The 27,142-nt window shown below is 45.8% G+C and overlaps 1 protein-coding gene across 1 annotated transcript in view; it reads left to right on the top strand.

The window, feature by feature from the left end:
* Positions 1–27,142, top strand: part of NUP188 (nucleoporin 188) — a 3,305,077-nt gene that overhangs the window by 2,812,556 nt on the left and 465,379 nt on the right. Inside the window, exon 40 of the mRNA XM_044058121.1 lies at positions 15,123–15,197. Within this exon, the coding sequence (XP_043914056.1) occupies positions 15,123–15,197 (75 nt within the window). The remainder of the gene's footprint in view (positions 1–15,122; positions 15,198–27,142) is intronic.

Raw genomic sequence — 27,142 nt, 5'->3', positions numbered from 1 at the left:
GGAACATCTGGCTGCTGATGAGGACTCCTCGGACACTCCCCCCGAGGAAGTGCCTCGGAAGCGTAAGTGTAAAAGGAGACATGGACTCCCTGAGTCCATTACAAGACACAGACTTGATGAAGGGGAGGCTCCCAAGGTCACCCCGGAGGACGCCTCCTTTGGAGACATTATGGAGATGCTTAGAATCAGGGGGTGGTCTGCCCCAAGGCCTCCTCAGACGAGTCTGTGTTCTTGGAGGCATTCGAGGCGGCCCATCTACCTCTTGGTGTCCTCCTGCCGATCCTCTGGTGGACCTTATTTCCACCAGAGCATGGCAGGAACCGGACACCGTTGAGCCTGTCTCCAAGCGTCCGGATCGAATCCTGAGCCCACCGGCGGATCGCACTCATTGGAGCAAGGGCCCCCCGGTAGATGCTATGATGATGGCCGCAGCCACAAAGAGGGAATTAGTCCAGGAAAGTCCCTCTGTGCATCCTCCGAGCAAAGAGTCCCGCTCGATGGATCGCATTGGGAAGCGAGCTTTTAGTTCAGCAACCTTCTTTGAGAGCTGAACTACATGGCACATGTCATCAGGATGCAGCGGGACCTGATTAAAGAGTACGCGGCATCTCCCCCAGAGTCCATGTCGGCGGAGGACAAGCACGTGTGCTCCACCCGTATGGCCACTCTCAGATCAGTTTCTAATACTTCTATGCGGCTACTTTCTCACGCAACTGAGGGAGCCGCTAGAGCTAGTGGAGCAGGCCTCGTCATGAGGCGTCAGGCCTGGTTCCGCCACTGTGACTTTGCAGAGCCCTTCAAAGCGACCTTCGCGAATGCCCCCTTTGATGGTTCTGCCCTGTTTGGCAAAACCGTTCGCGAAACGTTAGTCCAGAGCGAGAAGCTTCTCAGCTCCCCAGAGGTCCTTCTCGAAGAACCAAAAGGGACAGAAGAAGATGTGGTTCCGGAAGTTGCAGCAATCCCAACCTGCTCCGGATAACCAGTCCTTCCGTGGCAGAGGAGGACAGGGAGGTCGCCGTCCTAGAGGCAGAGGGGCTCCTAGGAACTTTGGGTCCAGAGAACCCTTCTCTGACAGACCCACGCAACAGCCCTGAAGGGTTGCCCGGCTGTCCGTCTCTGGAGGTAGTCGGGGGCGTTTTTCGGGGCACCTGACATCTTGGGAGTCAATCACGTCAGACCGTTGGGTGCTTCGTGTGATATCCAGAGGTTATGCCATTCCCCTGAGCAAAATCCCCAGATCCCTAAGCCTCCCCGATGTACCACCCGACCAAAGGGAGGCAGCAGCTGTCGAAATCGAGCAGCTGTTAGAAAAAAGAGCCATCCAGCGCGTCCCCAGAGATCAGACCGGATCAGGGTTTTATTCCAGGTTCTTCTTGGTGCCAAAGAAAACGGGGGACTTAAGACCGATCTTAGACCTTTCCCTGCTGAACCTGTCTGTAACCAAGCAAAAGTTCCGGATGGTCACTCTACAATCTATACTCCCCCTTTTGCGGGAGAACGATTGGATCTGCTCTATCGACCTCAAGGACGCGTACTATCACATTCAGATGGACAGACGGTCCAGGAGGTTCCTTCGCTTCCGGCTGGGAGCCAGCCACTACCAGTTCAGGGTCCTTCCCTTTGGTCTCACCTCTGCCCCCAGGGTTTTCACCAAGGTATTAGCAGTGGTAGCGGCCCACCTGAGACTCCAGGGAATACAGGTCTTCCCGTACCTGGACGACTGGCTCCTCACGGCTTCATCAAGGCATCTACTGTGCTCAGCCAGGGACTATTTCCTCCTTATAGCCCTGAGGCTGGGCATCACCATAAACATGGAAAAATCTTTACTGCATCCCACACAACTTATAGATTTCATAGGAGGAAGGTTAGACACAAGGTCAATGCGGGCCTTTCTCACTCCAGATCGACTGTCCAGCCTGAGGTGTCATATCACAGCAGTCCTGCAACCGTTTCCGACGGCGGCTTCGGTCCTGAGGGCCCTGGGTTCAATGGCAGCTGCTATTCCACTTCTTCTCCATGCTCGCTTACACATGCGGGTTCTTCAATGAACCCTACAGGTCCAGTGGTCTCCGCTGTACTCTTCTCTCAACAGCCCGATAGCTATCAGCAAGGCATGCAGGGACTCCCTGTTTTGGTGGCTCCAGTCACTAGAGCTCCTAGCAGGAAGACCCTTTTGTGCAGCATTCCCCCTAACCACAGTGACCACGGGCGCTTCTCGCCTCGGGTGGGGGCGGGGCATTCTGCGGGCAAGGTTGTCCAAGGCACGTGGAACAGTTCAGAGACCTCATTGCATATAAATGTCCTGGAGATGAGGGCGGTGCTCTTAGTGTTGCAAGCACTTCACAGCCTTCTCCCTGCAGGGACTATTGCGATCCAGACGGACAATATGTCGGTAGTCTGGTACATCAACAAGCAGGGGGGAACCAGGTCCTATCCCCTTTGTCGAGAGGCCATGAGAGTCTGGGAATGGGCAATCTCCACCAAACGCTTTCTTGTAGCAACGCACATTCCGGGAAGGTCCAACATCCTTGCGGACAAGCTCAGTCGCACCATTTTTTCTCCTCACGAATTGTCTCTCAATCCTCTGGTAGCGAAGAAGATTTTTGCTGTCTGGGGGCAACCCTGTTGCGATCTTTTTGCTTCTCACTCAAACGCCAAATGCGACAGTTTCTTCGCTCTGCTTCCCCCACCTGGGGAATCCCCGAGAGACGCACTGGTGCATGCTTGGCCTCCCTGTCTCCTTTATGCTTATCCTCCACTACCTCTAATGCAGAGGCTCTTGCAGAAAGTCAACAGTTTGGGGAGCAGAATGATTCTCATTGCCCCGTTCTGGCCTCGTCAGCCTTGGTTCCCTTATGTATGGTCTCACAAAGTGAATCCGCCCTGGATTCTAGATCCGATCCCGGATCTCATTTCCCATCCTCAAGGGCTCCCGATTCCGAATCTACACACCTTGAGATTGGCAGCCTGGCTGCTCCAGTTCCATCCTTGATTAGGACTCCCGGTATCTCGTCACCAGTCAAGGCCATTTTAGTGGCGGCTCATAAACCTTCCACTAGGAAGGTTTACCGGAGCAAATGGAAAAGGTTTTCTATTTGGGCGACTCAGAACAATATTGATCCTTTTTCTGCACCTATGTCTGCGGTACTGGACTTCTTATCCGACCTCTTTCATCAGGGGGCCAGTTCTTCCACGGTTCCACGGTAAAGGTACAAATGGCAGCGATTTTCCATTTTCATGTGGGTCATGAGTCAGCTCCCCTCATGACTGCAAAACTTTATAAGATCTTTCTTAAAGGAGTTTTTCTGTTGAGGCCCCCGGTCAAAGAAGCTGTGCCACCTTGGGACCTATCTTTAGTCCTACAGGCCCTTACTGCTCCTCCCTTTGAGCCTGCAGCTTCTGTAGATCTAAAGTACCTTTCCTGGAAAACTGCCTTCTTGGTAGCCATCACCTCAGCCAGAAGAGTGTCGGAACTCCAGGCTCTATGCGTCAAACCGCCTTACCTCTCCTTTTTTCCCGATAGGGTGTTCCTCAGGACCAATCCTTCTTTTCTTCCGAAAGTTTCTTCGGAATCTAATATTAACCAATCAATCAACTTACCTGTTTTTTTCCCCAACTATAAAAACAAAGGAGAGTATAAGCTGCATTCTTTAGATGTTCACAGACAATTGCGCTTCTACATTCACAGAACGGCTGGTCATAGACAATCAGATCAACTGTTCGTCTCCTTTGCTAAATTTGCTTTGGGTAAAGCAGTCTCCAAAGTTACTCTATCGAGATGGATTGCTAATTGTATTTTGCAGGCTTATGACACTTCAGGTAGGCCTGCTCCTCAGAGGATTACAGCTCACTTTACTAGAGCAGTTTCCACTTCAGCCGCTTTTAAGTCCCGAGTGCCATTGGATGATATCTGTGCAGCGGCCACTTGGGCCTCGTCTCATACCTTCATTTCTCATTATAAGGTGGATGTTGTTTCCAGGGGGAGAGCATCCTTTGGCTCTGCGGTGCTCCGCAACATCCTTCCATGACGGCCGCCCAAGATTTAGGTAGCTGGGGACTCTGTCCCACAGGTTGCAGACAAATGAAGTCTGCCTACTTCAGATTTAGAAGTTATGTACTCACCATAACGTTCCATCTGAGTAGGTGACTTCATTTGGATGCAACCATCCCCCCCTCCATCCTCCTGACCTATATAGAGTAGAGTTTATTCCTGTGTTCAGGTATTTTATACTAGTATTCACTAGGCAAACTCAATCTGAGGTCAGTCAGGGCTTGGCAGGTGATTATGGGTAGAGGGAGGAGCTAGGAGCTCGGATCCTAAGCTTTTGAAATGCCGGCTCGGATCCGAAGTCGGATCCGATACCCACAGGTTGCATCCAAATGAAGTCACCTACTCAGATGGAATGTTATGGTGAGTACATAACTTCTAAATATACACATATATATATATATATATATATATATATATATATATATATATTCACACACACACACACATATATATATATATATATATATATATATATATATATACATACATACATACACACACTTTACACATGCATATTTGTGTGTGTATGTGTGTATATCTATATATATATATATATATATATATCTATATATATATATATATATATATATATATATATCTATATATATCTATCTATATATATATATATATATATATATATATATATATTTATATTGAAAAAAGTAACACTACGACAGCAACCCAGTTGTGTAAAGCAAATTATTTAGACACCAATAGCATCCAGCACCACTCTGAGACGGAACGGAGAACTTTAATAAAATAAAACATTTGGACTTGTTTTTATAGGACGAGATTTTATACTATTCTGTGCAGGCTACTGATGTTTGCTGAGGCAATTATGTATGCGCAGTTAATTTTTTGATGTCTTAATTATGTGCTTTTTTCGATTGTGTATTTTGTTTCAGTTATATAATTAGGGCTTATGTTGTACTCTCTGAATGGTTTGAAGAAGCAAGCTTGTGTTGCGAAAGCGCTTACCTTTTGTTTTGAATGTTTTATTTTATTAGTTTTTTCTTCCATTGCAGAGTGGTGTTGGATGTTATTGGTTTGTGTGTCTATATACACACACACACACACACACACACACATATATATATATATATATATATATATATATATATATATATATATATATATATATACACACACACAGACACACACACACACACATACACAGTGGATATAAAAAGTTTACCCACCACTGTTAAAATGTCAGGTTTTTGTGATATAAAAAAATGAGAGCACATTAAATCATTTCAAAACTTTTCCCACCTTTAATGTGCCCAATTACCTGTACAATTCAGTTGAAAAACAAATCTGTTAGGGGAATAATATAAAAAATGTACAATAAGCTGGTTGCATAAGTGTGCACACCCTTAAACTAATACTTTGTTGAAGCACTTTTTTATTTAATTACAGCATTCGGTCTTCTTGGGTACACACCTGCCATCAATTAAAGACAGTCTGATTAACCCCAAATAAAGTTCAGCTATCTTTGTAGGATTTTCCTGGCATATACTCAGTTGCCTACTATAGCAAAAGCCATGGTTCGCAGAGAGCTTACAAAGCATCAAAGGTTACCCGATTGTTGAAAGGCATCAGTCCGGAGAAGAGTACAAAAAATGTCCACAACATTGGATATACCATGGAACAGTGAAGACAGTTATCAAAAAGTAGAGAAAATATGGAACAGTAGTGATGATGCAGAGAGCTGGATGTCCCTCCAAAATTGATAAAAAAAGAAAAAAACAAGATGAAAACTGATTAGGGAGGCTAAGTGACCTACAGCAACACTGAAGGCACTGCAGGAATTTCTGGCAAGTACTGGTTGTGTAATACATATGACAGTCTCCTCTATTCTCCATATGTCTGGGCTATGGCGTAGGGTTGCAAGACAGAAGCCTTTTCATACCCAGAAAAACATCCAGACCCGGCTGAAATTTCCAAAACCATACATAGTCTCCCAAAAGCATGTGGGAAAATGTGCTATGGTCAGAGACCACGGTTGTACTTTTTTGGCCACAATTCCAAAAGGTACGTTTGGCACAAAAAACACACTTTGCATCACCAAAAGAACACCATCCCGCGATGAAGTTTGGTGGTGGCAGTATCATGCTTTGGAGTTGCTTTCCTTCATCTGGAACTGGGGCTTTAGTCAAGGTGGAGGGAATTATGAACAATTCCAAATACCAGACACTTTTGGCCCAAAACCTTCAGAAAGCTGAAGATGAAGAGGAATTTCACCTTTCAACACAATTACCCCAATCAGACATCCAAAATCAATAAAAGAATGGCTTCACCAGAAGAAAATTAAAGTTTTGGAGTGGCCCAGCCAGAGCCCAGACCTAAATCCAATAGAAAATCTGTGGGCTGACCTGAAGAGGGCTGTGCACAAGAGATGCCCTTGCAATATGACACATTTGGAGTGCTTTTGCAAGGAAGAGTGGGCAAATATTGCCAAGTCAAAATGTGGAATGCTGATAGACTCCTATCTTGGAAGACTGAATTTGCGTCTTTCGTCTTTTTCCCAGTTAGGGGTCGCCACAGCGGAACTCCGGTCCGCTAATGATTGGCAGTAGAGTTTTACGTGCTGGCTTGCCAGGCCTAATGCACAACCTTCAACGAAGGAACGCCCATTCATGCATGTCGCCACACAGAAGACGCTCTAACTGAGAATCAAACGGGCAACGTCTAACTGTGAGGCGACAACGCTACCGCATCACCACCACCGCAGTATGAGTGAATGCTGTAATTAAATCAAAAGGTGCTTCGACAAAATATTAGTTTAAGGGTTTGCACACTTATGCAACCAACTTATTGTATGATTTTTATTTTTTATATTTTTTCCCCTAATAGATTTGTTTGTTTTTCAATTGAATTATACATGTTATAGGTCACATTAATTCAATTTGAAATGATTTATTGTGGTCTCATTTTTTATATCTCAATCCACTGTACGTATATATATATATATATATATATATATATATAGATATAGATATATATATATATATATATATATATATATATATATATATCCACACACACACATATGTATGTGTATATCGGGTCCCTAGTTCGAAAGTCATATGGTCGACACCCTATGATCAAACTTTAAAAAGTTTGAAGGTGAAAAGTAACAGCTCAGTACAGTGCAGAATGGGAAAATTTCCCTTTTATGCACTGAAGTGTGGTCTCTGAGTTGGTATATTTAAGTCGGGGGGGGGGGGTGTGGGCGTGAGAGCATTGAGGTAAGTTTTTTTTTCTTTTTTTAATTTTTTTTATTATATATTCGATGTTTCAAACTTCACTTATATGTTCTCGAACATATGAGGTTCGAAGTTTTGAAACTTCGAATATATAATATAGACCCGATATGTCAATATTAAGCCCATTTTCTAATGAAGTAATGCCCTCAAAGGTGGACATTATTGGAGATATAAAGGACTTTCCAGGGTTTTAGAAGTCCCACTGTTTGCCCATCCTGCCAGATATTATTTGCTTGCTTGCATCAGTCATTTGTTAATAATGTGGCATCAAGTCAATGTTATTTCATGATTTACAAGAGGGTGTTCACTTTTGAGTTGGCAAGACTGGTGGGCTTCTTGTAGCAGACACCTTACATTATAGTGTGCATCATCTAGCTCCATGGACATTGTAGAATGTGGGAATTTACTGGGAAAAATTAAGACTTCTGATTGAAGTAATACCCAGTTGAGGTCCAATCAAGGACGGCCTCATAAAGCTCTGCCAGTATGTTAAGAATGCATCTGAAGTAGGAGATTCATTTGTCTGCAACCTGTGGGTTATGGATCCGATATCGGATCCGAACCGGCATGGTTTTCCAGCTATGGATCGAGCTCTCAGTTCCTTCCCTCACCCATAATGCCCTGCTCTCCCTATATGACCTCAGATCTAGTTTGCCTCGCTGGTGACCAAATTGGTTTCTGAGAGCTCTACAGCTAAGTGTTTATTCAGCTAATTTTAGCGTTAAATTTAAAGTTTTTTCAACAGTTTTGTGTGAAAGTTTAGGTTTCCCTTATTGTAGCTTAAAGTTGTTTAGTTTATTAACCTTTATAACTTTTAGTTTCCCTCCCCTCGCTGGTGCGTAGTGTGTGTTTGGGCCTGTGTTTGTTTGGCTAGTTAGCTTTTACTTTTTTAGACTAGTTTAAGTAAAAAGCTAGTGTTCTTAGGATGTCTGAACAAACTAAGGCTGTTTTTTCGAAGTGCTCCGAGGGTGGCCATAAGCTTTCCCCTGCTGATGGCCACACTCGGTGCATTCGATGCCTTGGGGTTGAACACCTCACTTCTGGATGTTCCATTTGTGCAGGGTTCAACCCCAGGGCATTGAAAGAGCGGAGGTCGAAGCTGGTCCTGGCGGGACTTTTGCCCCCGGACTCGGCTCCGGCTACCGCTCCTTCGGGGGGTACCGTGTCTACGGTTCCCTCCTCTCCGGCTCCCCCTCCTCCTCCTGGGACTCAACCTCCCTGTAGTGGTTTGGAGGAGAGGGAAGCAAGAAAGAAGGACCGGAGGGAGAAGCACCATAAGCGGCGGGCCGAGACCTCTGTTTCGGCCCCGTCTGCCAAGCGGGCTTCTCCTCTGGCCTCCTTGTCTGCTGGTTCTCCCCCTCCTCGGCTCTGGTCTTCTGTGTGCTTTTCACCGGGACCTGAGGAGGAGGAGACCCGATCTCCGTCGAGGCTATCGAGGAGGCACTCAAGGCCTACCTCGGTAGCCTCGTCGAGATCTATGTACAGTTTATCTGATGCTGCTCTGGACCGGATGATGAGAAGGTTCATCCAGGCCCAGATGCAGATGGGAGTGCTCTTGCCTCCCCCCCCCCTCTGGGGGGGAGCTCGACCCCTTTCTTTAAACCTATAGCTCCTTCTCCGACCCGCTACCTGGGTTTGGAGCAGTTGGAGCCGAGGAGCTTCGGAGCCGGGGGTGGGTCGGCGCCGATAGTACTGAGTACTTCGGATCCGACCCTGCCCTCGAGTGCTTCAGATCCGACCTCTCGGAGCCTGGATCCGAGCTTCGGATCCGGGGGGATCAGTGCTCCTTCGGCGCCGTCCATGTCGGAGCGCACTGCCCCCTCGGATCCGAGTGCTTCGGTGCCGGCTCCGATCCACTCTTCGGATCCTAGGGGGAGCCGATTATCGGATCCTTTGGTCGAGGTCAGCTCCCCCTCGGCTTTTGATGTAGTGGAGAGGGCCCTGTTGAGGGTTTCCGGACCCCCCGGCACTTGCTTCGGCTCCGTCCCGCGCTCCATCTGCACTGGGCCAGGCTTCCACCATCCGGCCATTGGGACAGCCCGCTCCTTTGCCCCAGGTTGTTCCTTTGGAACAGGTCACAGTTTGCGAGGAGTCCTCTGACAGCCCCCCGGAGGATGCCCCTCGCAAGCATGCGTGCAAAAGGAGGCACATAGACTCCCCCGAGTCTCTCACTGAAGACACGGACTTGGAGGAAGGGGAAGGCTCCCCAAGATCACCCCCGAGGATGTCTCCTTTGGAGACATCATGGAAATGCTTCGCATAAGGGGGGGGGTGGTCTGCCCCCAAGTCTTTCTCGAACGAGTCCGTGTTCTTGGAGGCATTTGAAGCGGGCCCGTCTACCTCTTGGGTGTCCCCTCCTGCCGACCCCCTGGTGGACCTGATTACCACCAGGGCGTGGAAGGAACCAGACACCATGGAGCCAATTCCAAAAAGGCCTGACCGTATACTTAGTCCCCCGGCTGACCGTGCCCATTGGAGTAAGGGGCCTCCGGTAGATGCCATGTTGACGGCGGCAGCCACCAAGAGGGAACTTACTCAGGAGAGTCCCTCAGTCCATCCCCCGAGCAAGGAGTCTCGGATGATGGACCGCTTGGGGAAGCGGATGTTTAGTTCAGCGACCTTTTCAGTAAGGGCGCTGAACTACCTGGCACATGTGATTAGGATGCAGCGCGATCTTATCAAGGAATACGCTGCATCCCCCCCAGAGTCCATGTCGGAGGAGGACAAATTGTTGCACTCCACCCGGATGGCCACTCTCAGGTCCGTGACTAATACCTCTATGCGGTTACTGTCCCATGCTACGGAAGGTGCCGCTAGAGCTGCAGGGGCAGGCCTAGTTACTAGACGTCAGGTCTGGCTCCATCATTGCGATTTCACGGAGCCCTTCAAGGCGTCATTTGCGAACGCTCCCTTCGATGGTTCTGCCCTCTTTGGCAAAACTGTTCGTGATACCTTGACCCAGAGCGAAAAGGACGGGAAGACGCTGTCTGCCGTCGGAATCCGCTTCTCTGTGCCCCAGAGGCCCTATTCTAGGAACCAAAAGGGCCAGAAGAAGATGTGGTTCCGGAAGTCGCAGCAATCCCAACCCGCTCCGGACAACCAGTCCTTCCGTGGCAGAGGAGGACAGGGAGGACACCGCCCCAGGGGCAGAGGGGCTTCCAGGAACTTCGGGTCCAGAGAACCCTTCTCTGAACGGCCCGTGCAGCAGCCCTGAAGGGTTGCCCGGCTGCTCCACTCTGGAGGCAGTCGGGGGACGTTTTTCGGAGCACCTAGCGGCATGGGAGTCCATAACATCAGATCGCTGGGTCCTCCGCATCATATCCAGAGGATACCGTATCCCTTTTCATCACATTCCAAAATTGAAGTCCCTCCCCGACGTTCCATCCGGTCAGTGGTAGGCCGCTTTGGCAGAAATTGGCCATCTGCTAAAGGAAAGAGCCATCCAGCCCGCCCCCCCAGACCAGATCGGATCAGGGTTCTACTCCAGGTTCTTTTTAGTGCCAAAAAAGACGGGGGATCTAAGACCAATATTAGACCTTTCACTCTTGAACCTGGCAGTTCCCAAGGAGAAGTTCCGAATGGTTACATTGCAGTCTATTCTCCCCCTTCTGGGAGAAAATCACTGGATGTGCTCCATAGACCTCAAGGATGTGTACTACCATATACTAATGGACAGGCGCTCCAGGAGGTTTCTCCGCTTCGGCTGGGAGCCAGTCACTACCAATTCGGGTCCTTCCCTTGGGTCTCACCACAGCCCCAGGGTGTTCACCAAGGTATTAGCAGTGGTAGCGCCCACCTGAGGCTTCAGGGGTGCAGGTCTTCCCTACCTGGATGACTGGCTTCTCACCGCTCCAACAAGGCATCTACTGTTATTGGCGCGAGATTCCTTTCTCCATCTAGCTCCCCGTCTGGGCGTCACAATAAATACAGAAAAATCCAACCTAGCCCCTACGCAGTTCATAGATTTTATAGGTACCAGGTTAGACACGAGACGGTTAAGAGCCTTCCTCACTGCGGACAGAATTCAGAATCTGCAGCTCCAGGTGCAGGCCATTCTCCACTCCAGCTCAGTTCCGGCGGAGTTGGTCCTGAGGGCTCTAGGGTCCATGGCAGCAGCGATAGCTCTTCTTCCTCTCGCCAGGTTCAATATGCGCATCCTTCAATGGACACTCCTAGTTCAGTGGTCTTATCTTGCTCTTCCTATGCATCATCCCATTGCGATCAGCAAGGCTTGCAAGCGGTCCCTCCTGTGGTGGCTCCACTCTCCAGATCTCCACGGAGGCCGCCCCTTTTGTGCTTCTCCCCCTCTCGCCACGGTGACCAAGGACGCCTCCCGCCTCGGGTGGGGGGGGCATTTTGCAGGCCGGACAGTCCAAGGCACGTGGAACGATTCAGAGACCTTACTGCATATCAACGTTCTAGAGATGAGAGCAGTGCTCTTAGCGTTGCAAGCACTTCAGGCCTTTCTTCCCTTGGGAACTATTGCGATTCAGTCGGGCAACATGTCTGTCGTCTGGTATATCAACAAACAGGGAGGAACCAGGTCTTACCCTCTTTGTCGAGAAGCCATGAGAGTGTGGGAATGGGCAATCTCCACCAACCGCTTTCTCATCGCAACGCATATTCTGGGTCGGTCCAACATCCTTGCGGACAAACTCAGTCGCACCATTCTCTCCCCCTACGAGTGGTCTCTCAATGCTCAGGTAGCGAAACGCATCTTCGCACGGTGGGGAACTCCTTTTTGCGTCTCCCTCAAACACCAAGTGCGACAGTTTTTTTGCTCTAATACCTCCTCCCGGAGATACCCCAAGAGACGCTCTGGTGCATGCTTGGCCACCCGGTCTTCTTTATGCTTACCCCCCTTTGCCTCTGATGCTCCAAGTTCTTCAGAAAGCCTCTCGGTTGGGGTGCAGAATGATTCTCATTGCCCCATTCTGGCCTCGACAGATCTGGTTCCCTTTTTTAAGGTCTCACTCAGTGAATCCTCCTTGGATTCTAGATCCCATTCCGGATCTGATATCTCACCCATCCCACCTATCAACCCCGAATCTGGACAACCTGAAGCTGACTGCTTGGCTGCTCCAGTTCCACTCCTGATCAGGACTCCCGGTATTTCGTCTCCAGTTAAGGCCATTCTGGTGGCGGCTCATAAACCATCTACCAGGAAAGTTTACCGCAGTAAGTGGAAACGATTCTCCATTTGGGCGGAGCGGCAAGGTCTAGACCCCTTCACAGTTCCCTTTCCTCTGGTGCTTGACTTTCTAACCACTCTTTTTAATGATGGTGCCAGCAGTTCCACGGTCAAAGTGCAACTTGCGGCAATTTCTCACTGTCATTGGTCAAGACTCCAGTCCACTGATGTCTGCCAAATTGTGTAAGATTTTCCTAAAAGGTACTTTTCTCCTCAGACCCCCTGTAAAGCAAGTGGTTCCTCCTTGGGACCTTTCTCTGGTCCTTCAGGCCTTGACCGCTCCCCTTCGAACCCGGCTACGGTAGATCTGAAATTTTTATCTTTCAAGACGGCCTTTTAGTAGCCATTACCTCGGCCAAGAGAGTTTCAGAACTTCAAGCCTTATCCGTCAAGCCTCCCTACTTGGTCTTTCATCCGGACCGTGTATACCTTAGGACCAACCCGTCCTTTCTTCCTAAGGTAGCTTCTGAAGCAAATATTAATCAATCCATTAACCTCCCTGTTTTCTTTCCTAAATATCAAAACAAAGGTGAATACAAGCTACATTCCTTAGATGTTCACAGGCAACTTAGATTTTATCTGAACAGGACAGCTGGTCATAGGCAATCCGACCAGTTGTTTATTTCCTTTGCTAAATTCAATTTGGGTAAACCAATTTCCAAAGTCTCCTTATCACGCTGGATTTCGCAGTGCATCTTATTGGCTTATCAAGCTTCTGGAAGGCCCGCACCGAAGGGAGTACATGCCCATTCAACCCGGTCAGTTTCTACTTCAGCGGCCTTTAAGGCTAGGATTCCTCTGGATGATATTTGTTCAGCAGCCACTTGGGCTTCATCTCATACCTTTATCTCCCACCACAAGTTGGATATTACATCTAGAGGTAGAGCATCCTTTGGCTCCGCGGTGCTCCGGAATATCCTTCCATGAAGGCCGCCCAAGATTCAGGTAGCTGGGGACTCTGTCCCACAGGTTGCAGACAAATGAATCTCCTACTTCAGATTTAGAAGTTATGTACTCACCATAACGTTCCATCTGAGTAGGTGTATTCATTTGTCTGCAACCATCCCGCCCTCCTATCCCCCTGGCCTTGTCAGTTTCCTGCATATTATGTGTTACCCTTTTAGGGTATTTCTATTGTTGGCAAACTCGATCTGAGGTCATGTAGGGAGAGCAGGGCATTATGGGTGAGGGGAGGAGCTGAGAGCTCGGATCCATAGCTGGAAAACCATGCCGGTTCGGATCCGATATCGGATCCATAACCCACAGGTTGCAGACAAATGAATGCACCTACTCAGATGGAACGTTATGGTGAGTACATAACTTCTAATTCCTTTATTTCAGCTGCTGGGATTTTAAAAAAAAAAAAAAAACTTCTACATGAATTTACTGATAAGAGGGTCGCAGCAGGGTTTTTTTTGTATTCATTGATACATATGTCAGTGTATTTGGTCTGTATTGTCTTCAGTTATTCTCCGGTTGAGAAGTTTTTACTCAGACAGTTAAGGTTTACTATTCTAGGGGAGTTTTTAGCCTCAACTTCATCTCTTGAAAGCGTTTTTATCTAGGTGATATGCAGTGCTGCAGCATGAACTAACATCCACACTTCGGCCTTCACGTACCCTCCAAATTTAAAATGGCCTTGTTAGGACAAGACTTAGTTGGCTTTTCACCTTTGCCACCTCCTCGCTCTGTAAAAGTGTGTAGGTGAAGATTTCTGATTTCCAGTAACTGGCAGTTTTGTTGCATAGAAAATCCGTTTAAATCTTGATCTTCTTGGACCAGAATCAGAAGGTTATGAAGCCACCGTGTGGTCTTGGACCTTTTAATCTGTTTTGTGGATGCTGCTTCACATAGCTCTCAACCTTCCATCTCCAAAATGAGGACCACTCTCCTTCATAATGTGGAACAAATGGGCAAAATGTGGAACACATACTAATGGCTTACTAACAACTTCAAATAGGAAAGTCATAGGATGGTTAAAATATGCTGGTTTTACTTACAAAGAAAATCCTTTAATGAATTAATATGATTAATTTCTATTTACCATGGATTTCACTTAAAAAAAAATTCCTAACACTGAATGTGTGGCAGACTCTTTCAATGTGAAACTTTGAGGAACTTCGAGGAACATGAACTTTTTAAGACCCCAAATGAGGTACGTTCCTCATAATGAGGTACACTTGAGAGGTATGCTGCTTCATTCTGAGGCTTCATTTTCTTTTTTTTATGCATATCCTTATATCATTGTTGACAAGTGATTTGTGGTCAGAAGAATGCACTGGATGAGAAGAAATCTGAATTCATCAAGAGCACCTTGTAGTGTGTGAAGAGTTTTAACTCAATTGTCTTCTGATTTCAGTCCACGAAGGTTTGGAATTATGGCAGATTTCTTTTCAACTGTATTTTCTCCATTGCTTGTGTCATATTAATTATGCTGTTTTTTTCTTTAGTTATTTTGTGTTGCTTTCCAGATGGCTGTGTTGGACCAGATGGGAAACTGACTACTTCAGATCATTGTGCTTCATAATGAAGGATTTGTATCAAATAATATATTCATATGTAGCACACTTAAATGTATATCCTTGCAAATATCTAACATTTTGTTTTGCAGGTGAATCTGTGCTACCTCTGTCAAGCATGCAGCTTTCTCCTGCACAGTCGCAAGATACTTCAGCACTACCTGCGGGTAAGTCTTAAATAGTCACAGTAGTCAGCCCCTTGCTGTTCATATTATTAGGAAAAATACATTTATCCAGTTTAAGTGTAGGTTTACAAAATTTACTTGTACTGATGCACCACTGCAAAATGCATTCACATAAACCTGTTTAATGCTGTTTATTTTCTGCTGATGGTTACCTATTGCAGAAACCAGTGGTTGATTTAACAGCTCATTTTCTGTGTGCATTTCATGCAGAATAGGAATTGTAGACACACACACCTTGCAAAACTCCAATCACCCTCTCTAAACCTATGTTTCCCACTCACTCCTTAACCCTAAAACTCCTTCCCCACACTCTAATCCTAAACCATCCCTCCCTTCTCAGAGCTGCATGCCCCAACTCCTGTTCGCGTTTGAGGGTGTGTGACACTCCCTCACCATAGCTGCTTTCTCAAACTCATATTAGAAGTCATACACAAGCAGCAGCCTAGCTTCAAGACAATGTTTTTTTGAGCAGTTTGGACTAGAGTACCTGCAGTGGACTCTAAAATTGTACTTCAAGATGGCCATACTTTATGTGGAATTTGTTTGGGAGCACATCATTTAAGTGTAGACTGTGAGATTGTAACTTGAATTTCAGAAGGAAACTGTTGGAAACAGGAAAAATAAGCTTAACCTTACAGATTTGCTGGCTAGTGAAAGAATGGGGAGAGGAAAGCATTTTCATTTGCTTCTGAATCTTTTATGCACCATAAGGAGAAGCTTGCCAATAGAAGAGAATATTTTTTTCAACTCCTAGTGTAGGTTTCCTGTAGTTGTTAAGAAGTGAGAAATGGGGAAACCTAGTGATTTTGGGGTAATATGGGTTTTGATGCACCTAGAGAAAAATAGTTACATAGTAAGAACTGCAGACAGTATCAGTGGCTCTATAGTCTGAGTTAGATGGCAAAACTAGTTTCCTCAGTGTTTGCCTGTATTAGGTCCGTGAGATACATTGTTCAGCCACGAGTTTGACAGTTGATACTGATTATACCAAGATAATGGAGGCCTTATTGCAGGCCTAGTTGAAGATGGGTTTAATTCTATCCCCTTGTCTTTCAGGCTGGCGAGGGATTTAGTCTCTGCCACTTATTTCTCAGTCTGGTCCTCATCTGCCCCAATACTGGCATCAAACTGAGAGAAGTCTGGGATTCCAAGCCTTTGTTTCCTTTGACACCATTAGTTTCTCTGGCATCAATAACACTGATCATGATCTGGTATTAGTTTGCATTTTTAATGCTGGTACACCTTCAGTGCCATTCCTGGCACCAGTACCTTTGGTGTCAGTGGCCTGTTCATTGTTGGGTTTTGGGTCATTAACTTAAGGATGTTGTCGGTGCCAATCCATTCAGTATCTTTGGACTTCAACATCATTGACCTTTGAGTCTTCAGTCAACCATTCAACTTTGGGATTGATGCCACAGCTTCATCTGGTGCAAAGAATTTGCTGCCACTTACGTTTCAGGAATGGAGTCTGATGATAGGAGTGTACCTTATCAGTGCATGTGTGTCCCTTTACAGTAGTACTGCCCTAGGTTCCGCCATAGACCGATGCCACTTGTTTGCAGCCTTCAAATGTCCTAGAACTAGAGGAACAGAAAATCCCAGAAGAGCTTACCATCATAGGTCCAGTTCGCCAGATACCTCCTTGTCTTCATCTTCCCCTCCAAGGAGCCTGAGAAAGAGTAGATACAAATAGGAAATATCTCAACTCACCCTTAGAGTCTTCTGTTGCTACCAAAGATGGTGATGAGGGAGAATTCCTGCTGTCCTGTACGAACCCCAAATTTGAAGAAATCCTAGAACTAATTTGAAAGAAGGGTAGTTAACCCCTAGATACCACTTTATCTCCAGTAGGTCTTTTACTCTGCAACTTTGACTTCTTAGGTGGTGTCCTCGGCAGGCAGCATGATATCCCTAGCCATCTTAGAAGACTTGGAAGGACCCATAAATGATGACCTCCATTCTGAGAAGACAAGATTGCATCTTCTGTCCTCCTATGGATAGGAAACTACTGTTAAAGACACATGTCATAAAGTTATATCACTGCTTTGATGCCCTTAAGAGAGATTTTGATCCTCTCCAAAGTTAGGCAACAATAAAAGATTTTAGTGCTAAGGATCACTACAGTAAGTGTGCTTTTGCATCTTCCACATTAGTTATAAGATGGCTTAGATGTCTGTTACATGTGTCAATGTCCCCTTGAGACATTACTGATGAATTCCACAAGACGCTAAAGGGCCAAGCAGAACAAAAGACTGCTGCCCCAGGCAGCAGCAGTGATTTCTATCTTCTTCTCTTTCTTGTGCTGGAACAGCTAGGACAGCAGGCACCAGTGTTATGATCCACTGCCACATTTGGCTGTACTTGTCTTTGTTTAAATTTTCAAGGCATCATTCCTGCATAACTCATTCAATGGTTCTAGTCTTTTTGTGCCTCTAGTTGTTGTTAAGCTGTGCAAGTCTAATAGGGATATTGACACTTGCTGTGGGAGTTCCTTTTCAGACAAAACATAGAACCATTGGTAGGAACCAGAAAAGTCGTAAGCAGTTGTAGTTCAATTTTGGCTCTCAGCAGCAGCACAACCAGTAATGGATGTCCACCCAGAGGCAACGATTTTCAGCAGAATAATGGATATTGAGATTTCTCATCTGCTAGTTGGGCCCAGCAGAATCCCTGAGAGCTTGTCTTGATTGTTCAGCTTTGGAGGTATTCAGTGGGTTGCCTTTCCCTATATATGGCTGTATGGATAGCCATCCTCTAGGACAGGCAAAGAAAACAATTTCCACAGGTTACAAAATCCCATTCCATACACCTCCACCCCAAGCTACACTTCCACTACCCTGCATCCCACCCTGTCAAAGGAAAGCAGCAGAAAGAGAGATATTAACTGTCATACAGAAGAAAGCCATTTCGTTGGGTGCCAGCAGATCATATAGTGTCAAGATTCTTTAGGTTTCACCATCTTCGCCAATATGTAGGGATAAAGGCTTGACTATGACCCATCTGACCCAAGTTGGATTAGTGGCTCGGGTGACTAACAGCAATAGGAAAAGAATAGGCATGCCTGTGCTAGATGTGAGGGAACTCATTAATGAGCTCCTAAGGGGGAGGCATGGTCCTAAGAGGAGAATTGTCCTCATGTAATCTATGAGTTTTTGAGGGAGGGAGGAAGGAAGTGGGTAAGGCATAATCAATAAAATCCACCCATCAGATGGAGACATGAACAAGCCAAGCACTCAAGATGCCCTTAGGAGTCATGACCAATCCCAGCAAACCAGGGTAAGTTGGGGGTGGGGGAGTAGCAGGCAGTCTGAGGGGACTAACCAAAAACAAAAGATTCACAAAGTACTTAAGATCCATTCTAGTTCTAAGAAGTATAATGTAGTTTGTCCCAAAGCAAACACTCCATGTGGTCTTTATGCAAATATTTCTCTGTGACATCATTGAGGGAGATGTATTATGTAGATCTCTTAAGACATTTTCTTACACATAAAAATAGCTAAGGAACAAAAATGTTTTGCTTTTGAGTAGGAGATGTTCATTATCACTTTCAGGCACTGACATTTGGTCTCACTTAATCCCCAGGATGTTCAACAGATGCAGGGCTATGTTAATGGTTCACTAGAGGCTGATACGGTACAGAAGTCTTTGCTTACGTGGATGACTGGCTCCCAACTATACCATAGTTAGAAAGCTTAATAAAAGCAGAGGACATCACTGCTCACATTTTAGTCCCAAGGCATAACATTGAGTGATGAAGTCATAGTTCATGCCCTAGACAGAACCTTGCATTCACATATGATGCAACCTAGGCACTCAGAATTGGAAAGTCTGTTTAGTTTATGAAAGAATTGCTTCTGTTCTGATGGCAGTGAGCTATGCTTTCCAACAGTTCTCAGTTCTGGCTCGTTTATACCTCAGAACATTTAGGCGTGATGGCAGCCACCATAATTTGGTATCCTGAACAAGGTATCCTGTGAGAGTGCTTCTTTGTACCTGCAGATTAGAAATATCAGATTTCAGCCCTCCATCTCCTTTCAAAACAAAATTTCCAGTGTTTGCAAAGCACGTCTGCACTGGCAGAAGCACAACTCCAAACTATGTATGGGCATTCCCTTTCATCCTCATTGATGCTCACCATGGACATAGCTCTAGGTTGGGGGACATTGACAAGACATGGATGGTAGAAGGAGTATTTTTGCAAGCAGAGGCCCAATTGCACATAAATGTTTATAACGAGAGTGGTACATTTTGCCCTACAAGAACCTCTCCTTAAGGTGCCCCCACCATATTTATAGGTAATGAATGTGGTCTCATATATAAACAGACAGGGAGGAATCCATTATATCCATTTTGCAGAACAGCCATGTGAATGTCGGATTGGGCTGTTTTTTGAACCACTTTTTGATGGCAGTTTGCATTATAGGTTAGGCAATCCTCTGATACACAGATTCAGTCACTGCTTTTGTTGCCTCAGGAGTCCCTAAGCTTATTTGTAGGCTGGATCACTTTCCATCATTTGGAAGTCATGCTGCAGTTTTTCCTTGACTAATGCCAAGTACAGTGGCTTCTGTTCCTTTATCCTCTTTCTAGAGCAAGCAGCCACCGAGGGATGCTGTAGTCCAGAATTGGTCCAAGGATTTTTTCTTTTCTTACTCTTCAACTTATTCCAAAGCTCATCTTGGAGGTGAAGGCCAACAAGTCTGAGGTTATTCTCGTTGCTTTCTTTTGGCTATAGCAAGTATAGTTGTCCCCTCTTATGGCCACGTCTTCTAGAGAAACATCTATATCTGACCCTATGGCACCCTTCTCAGTCACCTGTCAGGAAAGACTCACTCAGACCTTCATCCTATCAAACTAATTGCTTGGTTTCTCTGCTTTTGATGATGGCCAGGGACTGTTCTAATCTTAATTTCTGCCAGAGGCCTAGCATGAGGCAAATACAGAAAGGGGAGTGGGATAGATTTGCTCTATGGGCTACTAACAGGGGCCTGGATCTCTTTAGCTGTTTTTCAGCTTTCTTTCTATCGTGGTTAATCTTTTGGCTATGTCTAACTTTCACTAGCATTTTAGTAATAGCTCACTGGCTTAGATTTTTCCATGAGAATGCCACTAAGGAGTCCACTTGCTCAGTGGAACCTGAATTTTGGCCTTCAGAAATTAGTATTACCGTCTTCTGAACTTGCCTTCTCAACAGAATTGAAATACCCATCTTGGAAAGCACTCCTTTTAATGGAAATTCCATTGGCCAAGTGAATGCATATTTGATACTTCATAAGGAAAGACTAACATGATGTACAAATTCTTCATTTGTGCTAAAAGTAGCCTGAGAGGTGAATTTGAATCAGTTAATCATCTGATTTTTTTCCCTCTCAAGTATACTAATTAAACATAGTATTTCCTAGATGTTCAGGGAATGAATGGTATTCCTTTTGGGACAAAGGAGTGGAGATTCCTGTACTAATTCAAAGAAAGACAGTTGCAATCCTGGAATAGTGAGACTGAAAACCTTTTACAGGGAGATTGTTGTACCAAAGATGAGTTGTGCTGCCTGGAGTATATACCCCTTACCTCTCAGAGATACAGCCATCTAGAATTCAACTTATGAAGTAATGAGTGTGCATCTGTCTGTCATGGGATGCAGGGAAACTGATCCCTCTTGGAGAAAAACTGTATTAGAACTACAGAGAGACTTGCTGTATTTCTTTGGAAGTCGCATTCTATTTGTTATAGATGTGGATCTCAGAATTATGGGTTACACACTTCAGGCAGACTGTCAGGAGAGGAATCAGTGGTATAGTGAGAATGGTGTCTTATAGGAGAGCGATGTTTTACAGAGCAGATATGTGAACTGTATGGGAACATGCAGTTGAGCTGTGCTGTTTTAATTGCTGCCAATCAACATGCAATTGTATAGAGTAAGTGGCAGAAGACAGAGCAGAAAGAGTGGAGATTTGAGAAAGGATCTGCATATTTACAGTTAAGACCCATTTTTTTTTTTTTTTTTTTAACTAGGTTGCTATTTTTATTTGTTCATGAATATGAGAAGCGGTTCTGCTGCCTGGTTTAGGGAGTCTAGTGCTTAATCTGTGAGAGGGAGACAAGGATGGAACCACGTAATGTTCTGATGTTGGATTGTTTTTTAATAAACGAGCCTTACTCTGATGTGTCATATCTATTAAGGTATGAACTTGTAACCTGTTTAAAGATTGATACATAACTTTTTTGTTGTATGGGAAGAATGGTGAATATTAAATTAGCTTCACACTTTTGCATTAATTCAGTAACTGAACTGAATTCTCATGCCATTGTCTTAAGTGGCTTGTTGGGTTTTAATGGCTCTAACACTGACAGGTGTGCCATATAAACCAAGTGCAATCTAGCTACACAGAATTTCAAAGCATTCTAATAGGTAATGTACTTGCCTTTTTTTTTTTTATCAAAGTTTAACTATTGCGTTTAAGGTTTAGCTTTTTTTTTTCGATTTAAGTTGAGATTCAAGTACAGGATCTGTGATGAAACACTGCATCTCATTTAGGTGGGATGCAAAATGTTATAGCTAAAACATCTGAAATTCTCCATATTGCTGTTTTATTGCATCCGAAAGTAAACATCATTAAATACTTAAGCAATAAGTGATGCTTCGCCCTCATAATTAAACCAGGCAAAACTGTGGGTAAATTCTCAATGTACCCACATCCACAAGTTGGTCATTTCTGTTAAGCAATGAAATTGTTTCTAAATTGTCTCAGGTTGCGAAACATGGTTTGAGAGATGTGCTTGAATGTGTATATACAATCATGAGATATGCTGATTCTTCTGGTTGTATTAAGACAGTATGCTTGGTTATGTAATTCTCTGATGATTTTAATGCTGAAATTTGGAATGTGTCCATAAGTTCTGAATTGGTGTTTGGGCCTTCTGTTATACAGATTTGCAAGCAGTTGGATGACAGAGGTAAATTAATGCATGGGGTATCCAAGATGTATTATGTACCCAAGTTCTCCCCAAACAAGGTGTCTTCCTTCAATGGGCAGAACAAATAAAAATCCCAGCCAAGCAAAATCAGGGATCCAAAAGGAAATGGTAGGTGGATAATTCTTCAAAATCAAACAGGAGGGGTTCCTTTCTGGAAAAGAATCAACCTCCTCCAAAGGAATGACTATGCCATGTCACAAGGCACCCCCCTTCTTCCTCCAGGCTCTCTCTCAACTCTACATGCTGGACAAAAGTAGTCTCAGACAAATGTGTTCTGAGAATCATTTGGAGAAGATACACTTGGCAGTGGAGAGAAAACCCTCCCCATTTCAAGGGACTTCCCCCACAACCATCAGAAGAGGCAGAGATGTTTCTTCCAGTGCTCCTTCAGTTGTAGAGGCAGGAGTCAGAATCATTGCATGCAAAACACAAAGGCAAAGGACTTTTTGATAACAAAAAAGGACTCTTTGAAGACCCATCCTAGATTTGTCCTTTCTAAACACTTTTGTAAAAGTTATGAATTTCAGAATGCTTACTTTACAGTTGGCCCTAGCATTGATTCCAGACCACTGTTTCATGGTTACTGTAGAGCTCAAATATGCTTTTCATATTCATATTGCTCCCAATTTCTGGACATTTTTGAGATTTTCTGTGTTTACCTTACATATTAGTGTGCTGCATTAGCCTCTGGACTGTATACTGCACTTAGTGTTTTTGTCTGGCCTCAGTGGTTGCCTATTGCAGAACTCCAGGCATCCACATTTTTCCTTATTTAGATGACATGCTGATATGTGCAGATTCTGTATCCAGGTGCTTGTAGTCTTTTGACAAGGTTGCATCACTCCTTCCCACTTGAGTTTCAAATTGAACTTTCAAAAGTCCTTTCTAACACCCTGTCAGTGCATTGTCTTCCTTGGGTGGGGGTGACAGGCACAGTGAAATGGATGGTCTTTTTGCAGGAAGACAAAGTTCTGACTTGGGACATTTTCTTGGATTTCTCTGTTCTAAACCTGATGTTGGCAAAAGAGTTCCTCAAACTTCTGGGCCTCATGGTGTCAGTGAACCTCCTGATGCTACAAGCTAGACTACATATGAGAAGAGCTCAGTGGTACTTGAAAAATTGTTGGACCCAGCACCTTCATCCCTTGATTTTCTAGGTACTAAGATTTATGAAACAGGAACTGCGGTGGTAAAGGGATCGACAGTTTCTTGAATCCCTTTCTCTCTCCAGACCCCATCCAGTCTGTCCAGATGGACTGTTCAGATTTTGCGTAGGGAGCTGTGTCCTTGGAAGTTCAAATGCAAGGCCTGTGGCATCCTCCAGGCACTCCAAAACACATACATGTGAAAGAGATGTTGACAATCATTCATGCCTTTAAAGTTTATTTTTTTAACCATTTATGAACTCTGGATTCTCTCTTAATGGTCACAGACAACACTACTGTGATGTCGTGCCTGAACGGGGAGGGGGGTACAAGGTCATACTCTCTTTTTTTGGACTGCAGTGATGGCCTGAGAGCTTGGCTGTACAGCATTCCCCGACTCTTCAGGCCTTGAACATTTCATCGGAGCAAAACACGTTGGCAGACAGAACTCAGATCCTGGAGAGAGACCATTTTGGGTAGAAGCTCCATGTAGAGGGTCTTCCAGGATTTGATCCAGATGTGGAGAACACCTTAAATAGATGATGTTAAGTTGTCAATCTCGCCTTCATTCTTGCTGGATGGGTTCGGAGCCGATCCTCGGCTCCGACTCGGCCACTTACTAAAGCTTGAGAGCTAATTTTACCGGCTGGAGGCAACCCTATATCCCATGATGCAAGGCGATAACTACCCAGATCTCGTTTGCCACTTTCGCTTGCGAGGTGCTTTTTTTACCGGCTCCTGGTAAGTTTTTCAAATTTCAGACTTTTAGTCTCTCCCCTTTAATTTTAGTCACTACCGTTGTTGTGTAAACTCTTAACGATTAGTTTAACCCTTTTTCCGTTAGTGTTCCCTCTTTTTCCAGTTATTTATCCCTTCCCCTAAGTTAGGCCTTAAGCCTCCCCCTTTCCTAATTTTATGTCAGGGATTCTGTGTGGTGTTTGGGTGTGTTTGTATCCCTGTTTTAACTTTTATTGGATTGGGTGTTTATTGTGTGTGTGTGTCTGTGTTTTTTTTTTTTTTTTTTTTTGTTACTTGGTGTTTCCTCGACACAGTTATGTCGGAGGACACAAAGGTCTCAGGCTTCAAGACGTGTCACTCATGCTGTCAGAAGATGTCTCTGACAGACGGTCACACTTGTGTTTTACTGCCTGGGACCTCTGCACCTGCAGGACTCTTGTGCTGTCTGCCATGCCTTCAGCCCAAGAGTCCTGCAGGAGCGCAGAAATAAATTAATACTGAGGGGCTTATTAAAGCCTGAGAGCTCCTCGACTAAGTTGGCTCCGGGGAAGCCCTTGAAACCAGTTAAGCCTTCGGCTCCAAGCCCTAAGCCATCGGCTACTGGTTCGCCTTCTGTGACGAGATCGGCTCCAGCCAGAGCCGATCCTTCTGTGTCACAAGTTACAGTATCAGCTCCATCCGGCGCCGATACCGCTAAATCTGGGCACTCAGTGTCGGCTCCGGCTGGAGCTGACGTATCCTTCGCTCCTTCGGCTCCACCTATCTCAAGAAAGAAATCAAGATCCCTTCGCTGGAGTCGATACATTCGGCTCCGAGATCACCACTGCTGTCAGAGTGGAGTCATCGGAACCAGTCTTCTCGGTCGTCCAGGCTGTCAGACCACGACCTTGAGAGAGTGGTGAGTAGAAGTCTCAGGCATTGGCTCAAATGCTCCATAGCCCGTCTCAACAGACGGTAGCTATTACACATCCACCTAACATTCCTCCTTCGACTCTCTTACAAAGCTCTGAGCCGGAGCTCCTTGGAGCCATGACTGTTGTGACTTCGGAGTCGCTACTACCTCCCCCTTCGGCTCCGTCGTCCTCTGCTTCGATCTCCTCCTTGATGCCTTCATTGGAGGGATCCAGGCGTCTGGTCTCTCTCGTCGGCTCCGAGGGGGCGAGTGGCATCGGACCCTTGTCCGACCCCGTTCTCCCCCTTGGAGCTTCGGCGCTGGTGAGCTCAGCCCCATCAGCCTCGGAGCCGTCCTTGTCGGTGCGGCCTGGGGTTCCTATCTCTTCGGAGCGGGAGCCTTCTGGTCTCTCTGATGGGGGAGCCTTCAAGGTGATGATTAGTGTACTAGCCCCAGGGCGTAGTCAACGGTCAGTTCCATCAGCTCCTCCCACTACAGTGCCTGCTGACGTCTCTTCCCACTTTCTTGCTCCTGGACCCAGAGATCCAACGCCTCAGGTTTCCCCACTGGGAATATCTTCTTCTTCCGAGGCTTCTCCTGACCCGTCAGGTGAGCCTCCGCGTAAGAGGACATGTAAGAGAAAACATCTAGACTCCCCCGAGTCTATTACATCCGATACTGACTTGGATGAGTCGGAGGGATCCCCAAGGTCCCCCTCTGAGGATGTCTCTTTCTCAGACATCCTTGGACTCCTTAAGCAGAGGGGGGAACTGGCCTTCCCTTAATCCTTCCAAGGACGAGTCGGTATACCTAGAGGCGTTCGGGTCTCGACCCTCCACCTCCTGGGTGTCTACGCCTTTCGACCCTCTTATGGACGTGGTGGCTCGGAAGGCATGGATGGCCCCGGACTCGGTGGAACCCATTCCTCGGAGGCCATCTAAATTCATTATGGCCCCACCTGATAGGCAATTTTTGACAAAAGGTGTCCCGGTTGATGCCATGGTGGTGGCTGCAGCCACCAAGAAGGAATTAGCTGATCCTTCAGTACCTGTCCATCCTCCTAACAAGGATTCCAGGACTATGGATAGGTACGGCAAGTGGATATTTTCTTCAGCGACCTTTGCCATGCGGTCACTGAACTATTTGTCACTTCACCCGCCTTCAAAGAGATGTTCTTAAAGAGTTGGGAGAAGTTTTACAGGATCCGTCAGCTGCTGGGTCCCAGGATAAAATTAACTCACAGCTAGGAATCCTAAACTCCATTGTTAACTCCTCCATGTGACTCATTTCATATGCAGCCGATGGAGCGAGTAGGGCCGCAGGCACAGGAGTGGCTTTAAGGCGTCAATCCTGGATGCGGCTTTGTAATTTTGCAGACTCCTTCAAGGCGCCCTTCACAAACTCTCCCTTTGATGGTTCAACCTTGTTCGGACCTCAAGTGAAAGACACCTTGACTAGATGCGAACAAGATGGCAAGACTCTTTCTGCCGTAGGAGTCCGTTTCTCCACCCCTTCAAGACCTTACCTAAAAGGTCAGAAGGGAGGGAAAATGTGGTTCCGCAAATCTCAAGGAGTCACGCCTGACGCACGAGGTCAGTTTACCCCCAGAGGCAGAGGGGGTAACAACAACAGACGCCGCCCTAGGGGCAGAGGGGGTCTGCAGAATCAGGGTAGCAGGGAGTCTCTCTCTGACAAACCCTTCCAGCATCCCTGAGATGTTGCCGATTGTCCATCTTCGGAGGCAGTCGGGGGAAGATTATCGCTGTACCCAAAAGCCTGGCTTTCCCTTTCTCAAGACAAATGGGTACAGTCGATCATATCTGAGGGTTACAAAATTCCCTTTATCCAAACCCCAATTCAGCAAAAGGGAACCCTACCAGACGTTCCACCTGGTCTAAAGGAACTAGCAGTACCAGAGATATCAAAACTGCTAGCAAAAAGAGCCATCCAGCCAGTCCCGGCAGACCAAATAGGATCCGGAATCTACTCAAGGTTCTTTTTAGTACCAAAAAAGACAGGGGACTTGAGACCAATATTAGATCTCAGCAAACTAAACAAGTTTGTAAAGAAAACAAGATTCTGGATAGTCACGCTTCAGTCCATTCTACCCTTTCTGGGCAAGGACAATTGGATGTGCTCGGTGGACCTTCAGGATGCGTACTATCACATAAAAATTC

This window comes from Protopterus annectens, chromosome 16.part0 (assembly GCF_019279795.1).
Source record: "Protopterus annectens isolate FY-2018-M chromosome 16.part0, PAN1.0, whole genome shotgun sequence".
Taxonomy (NCBI): Eukaryota; Metazoa; Chordata; order Ceratodontiformes; family Protopteridae; genus Protopterus; species Protopterus annectens.
The sequence above is the reverse complement of the archived record's forward strand: the minus strand, read 5'-3'. Positions and strand labels throughout refer to the sequence as shown.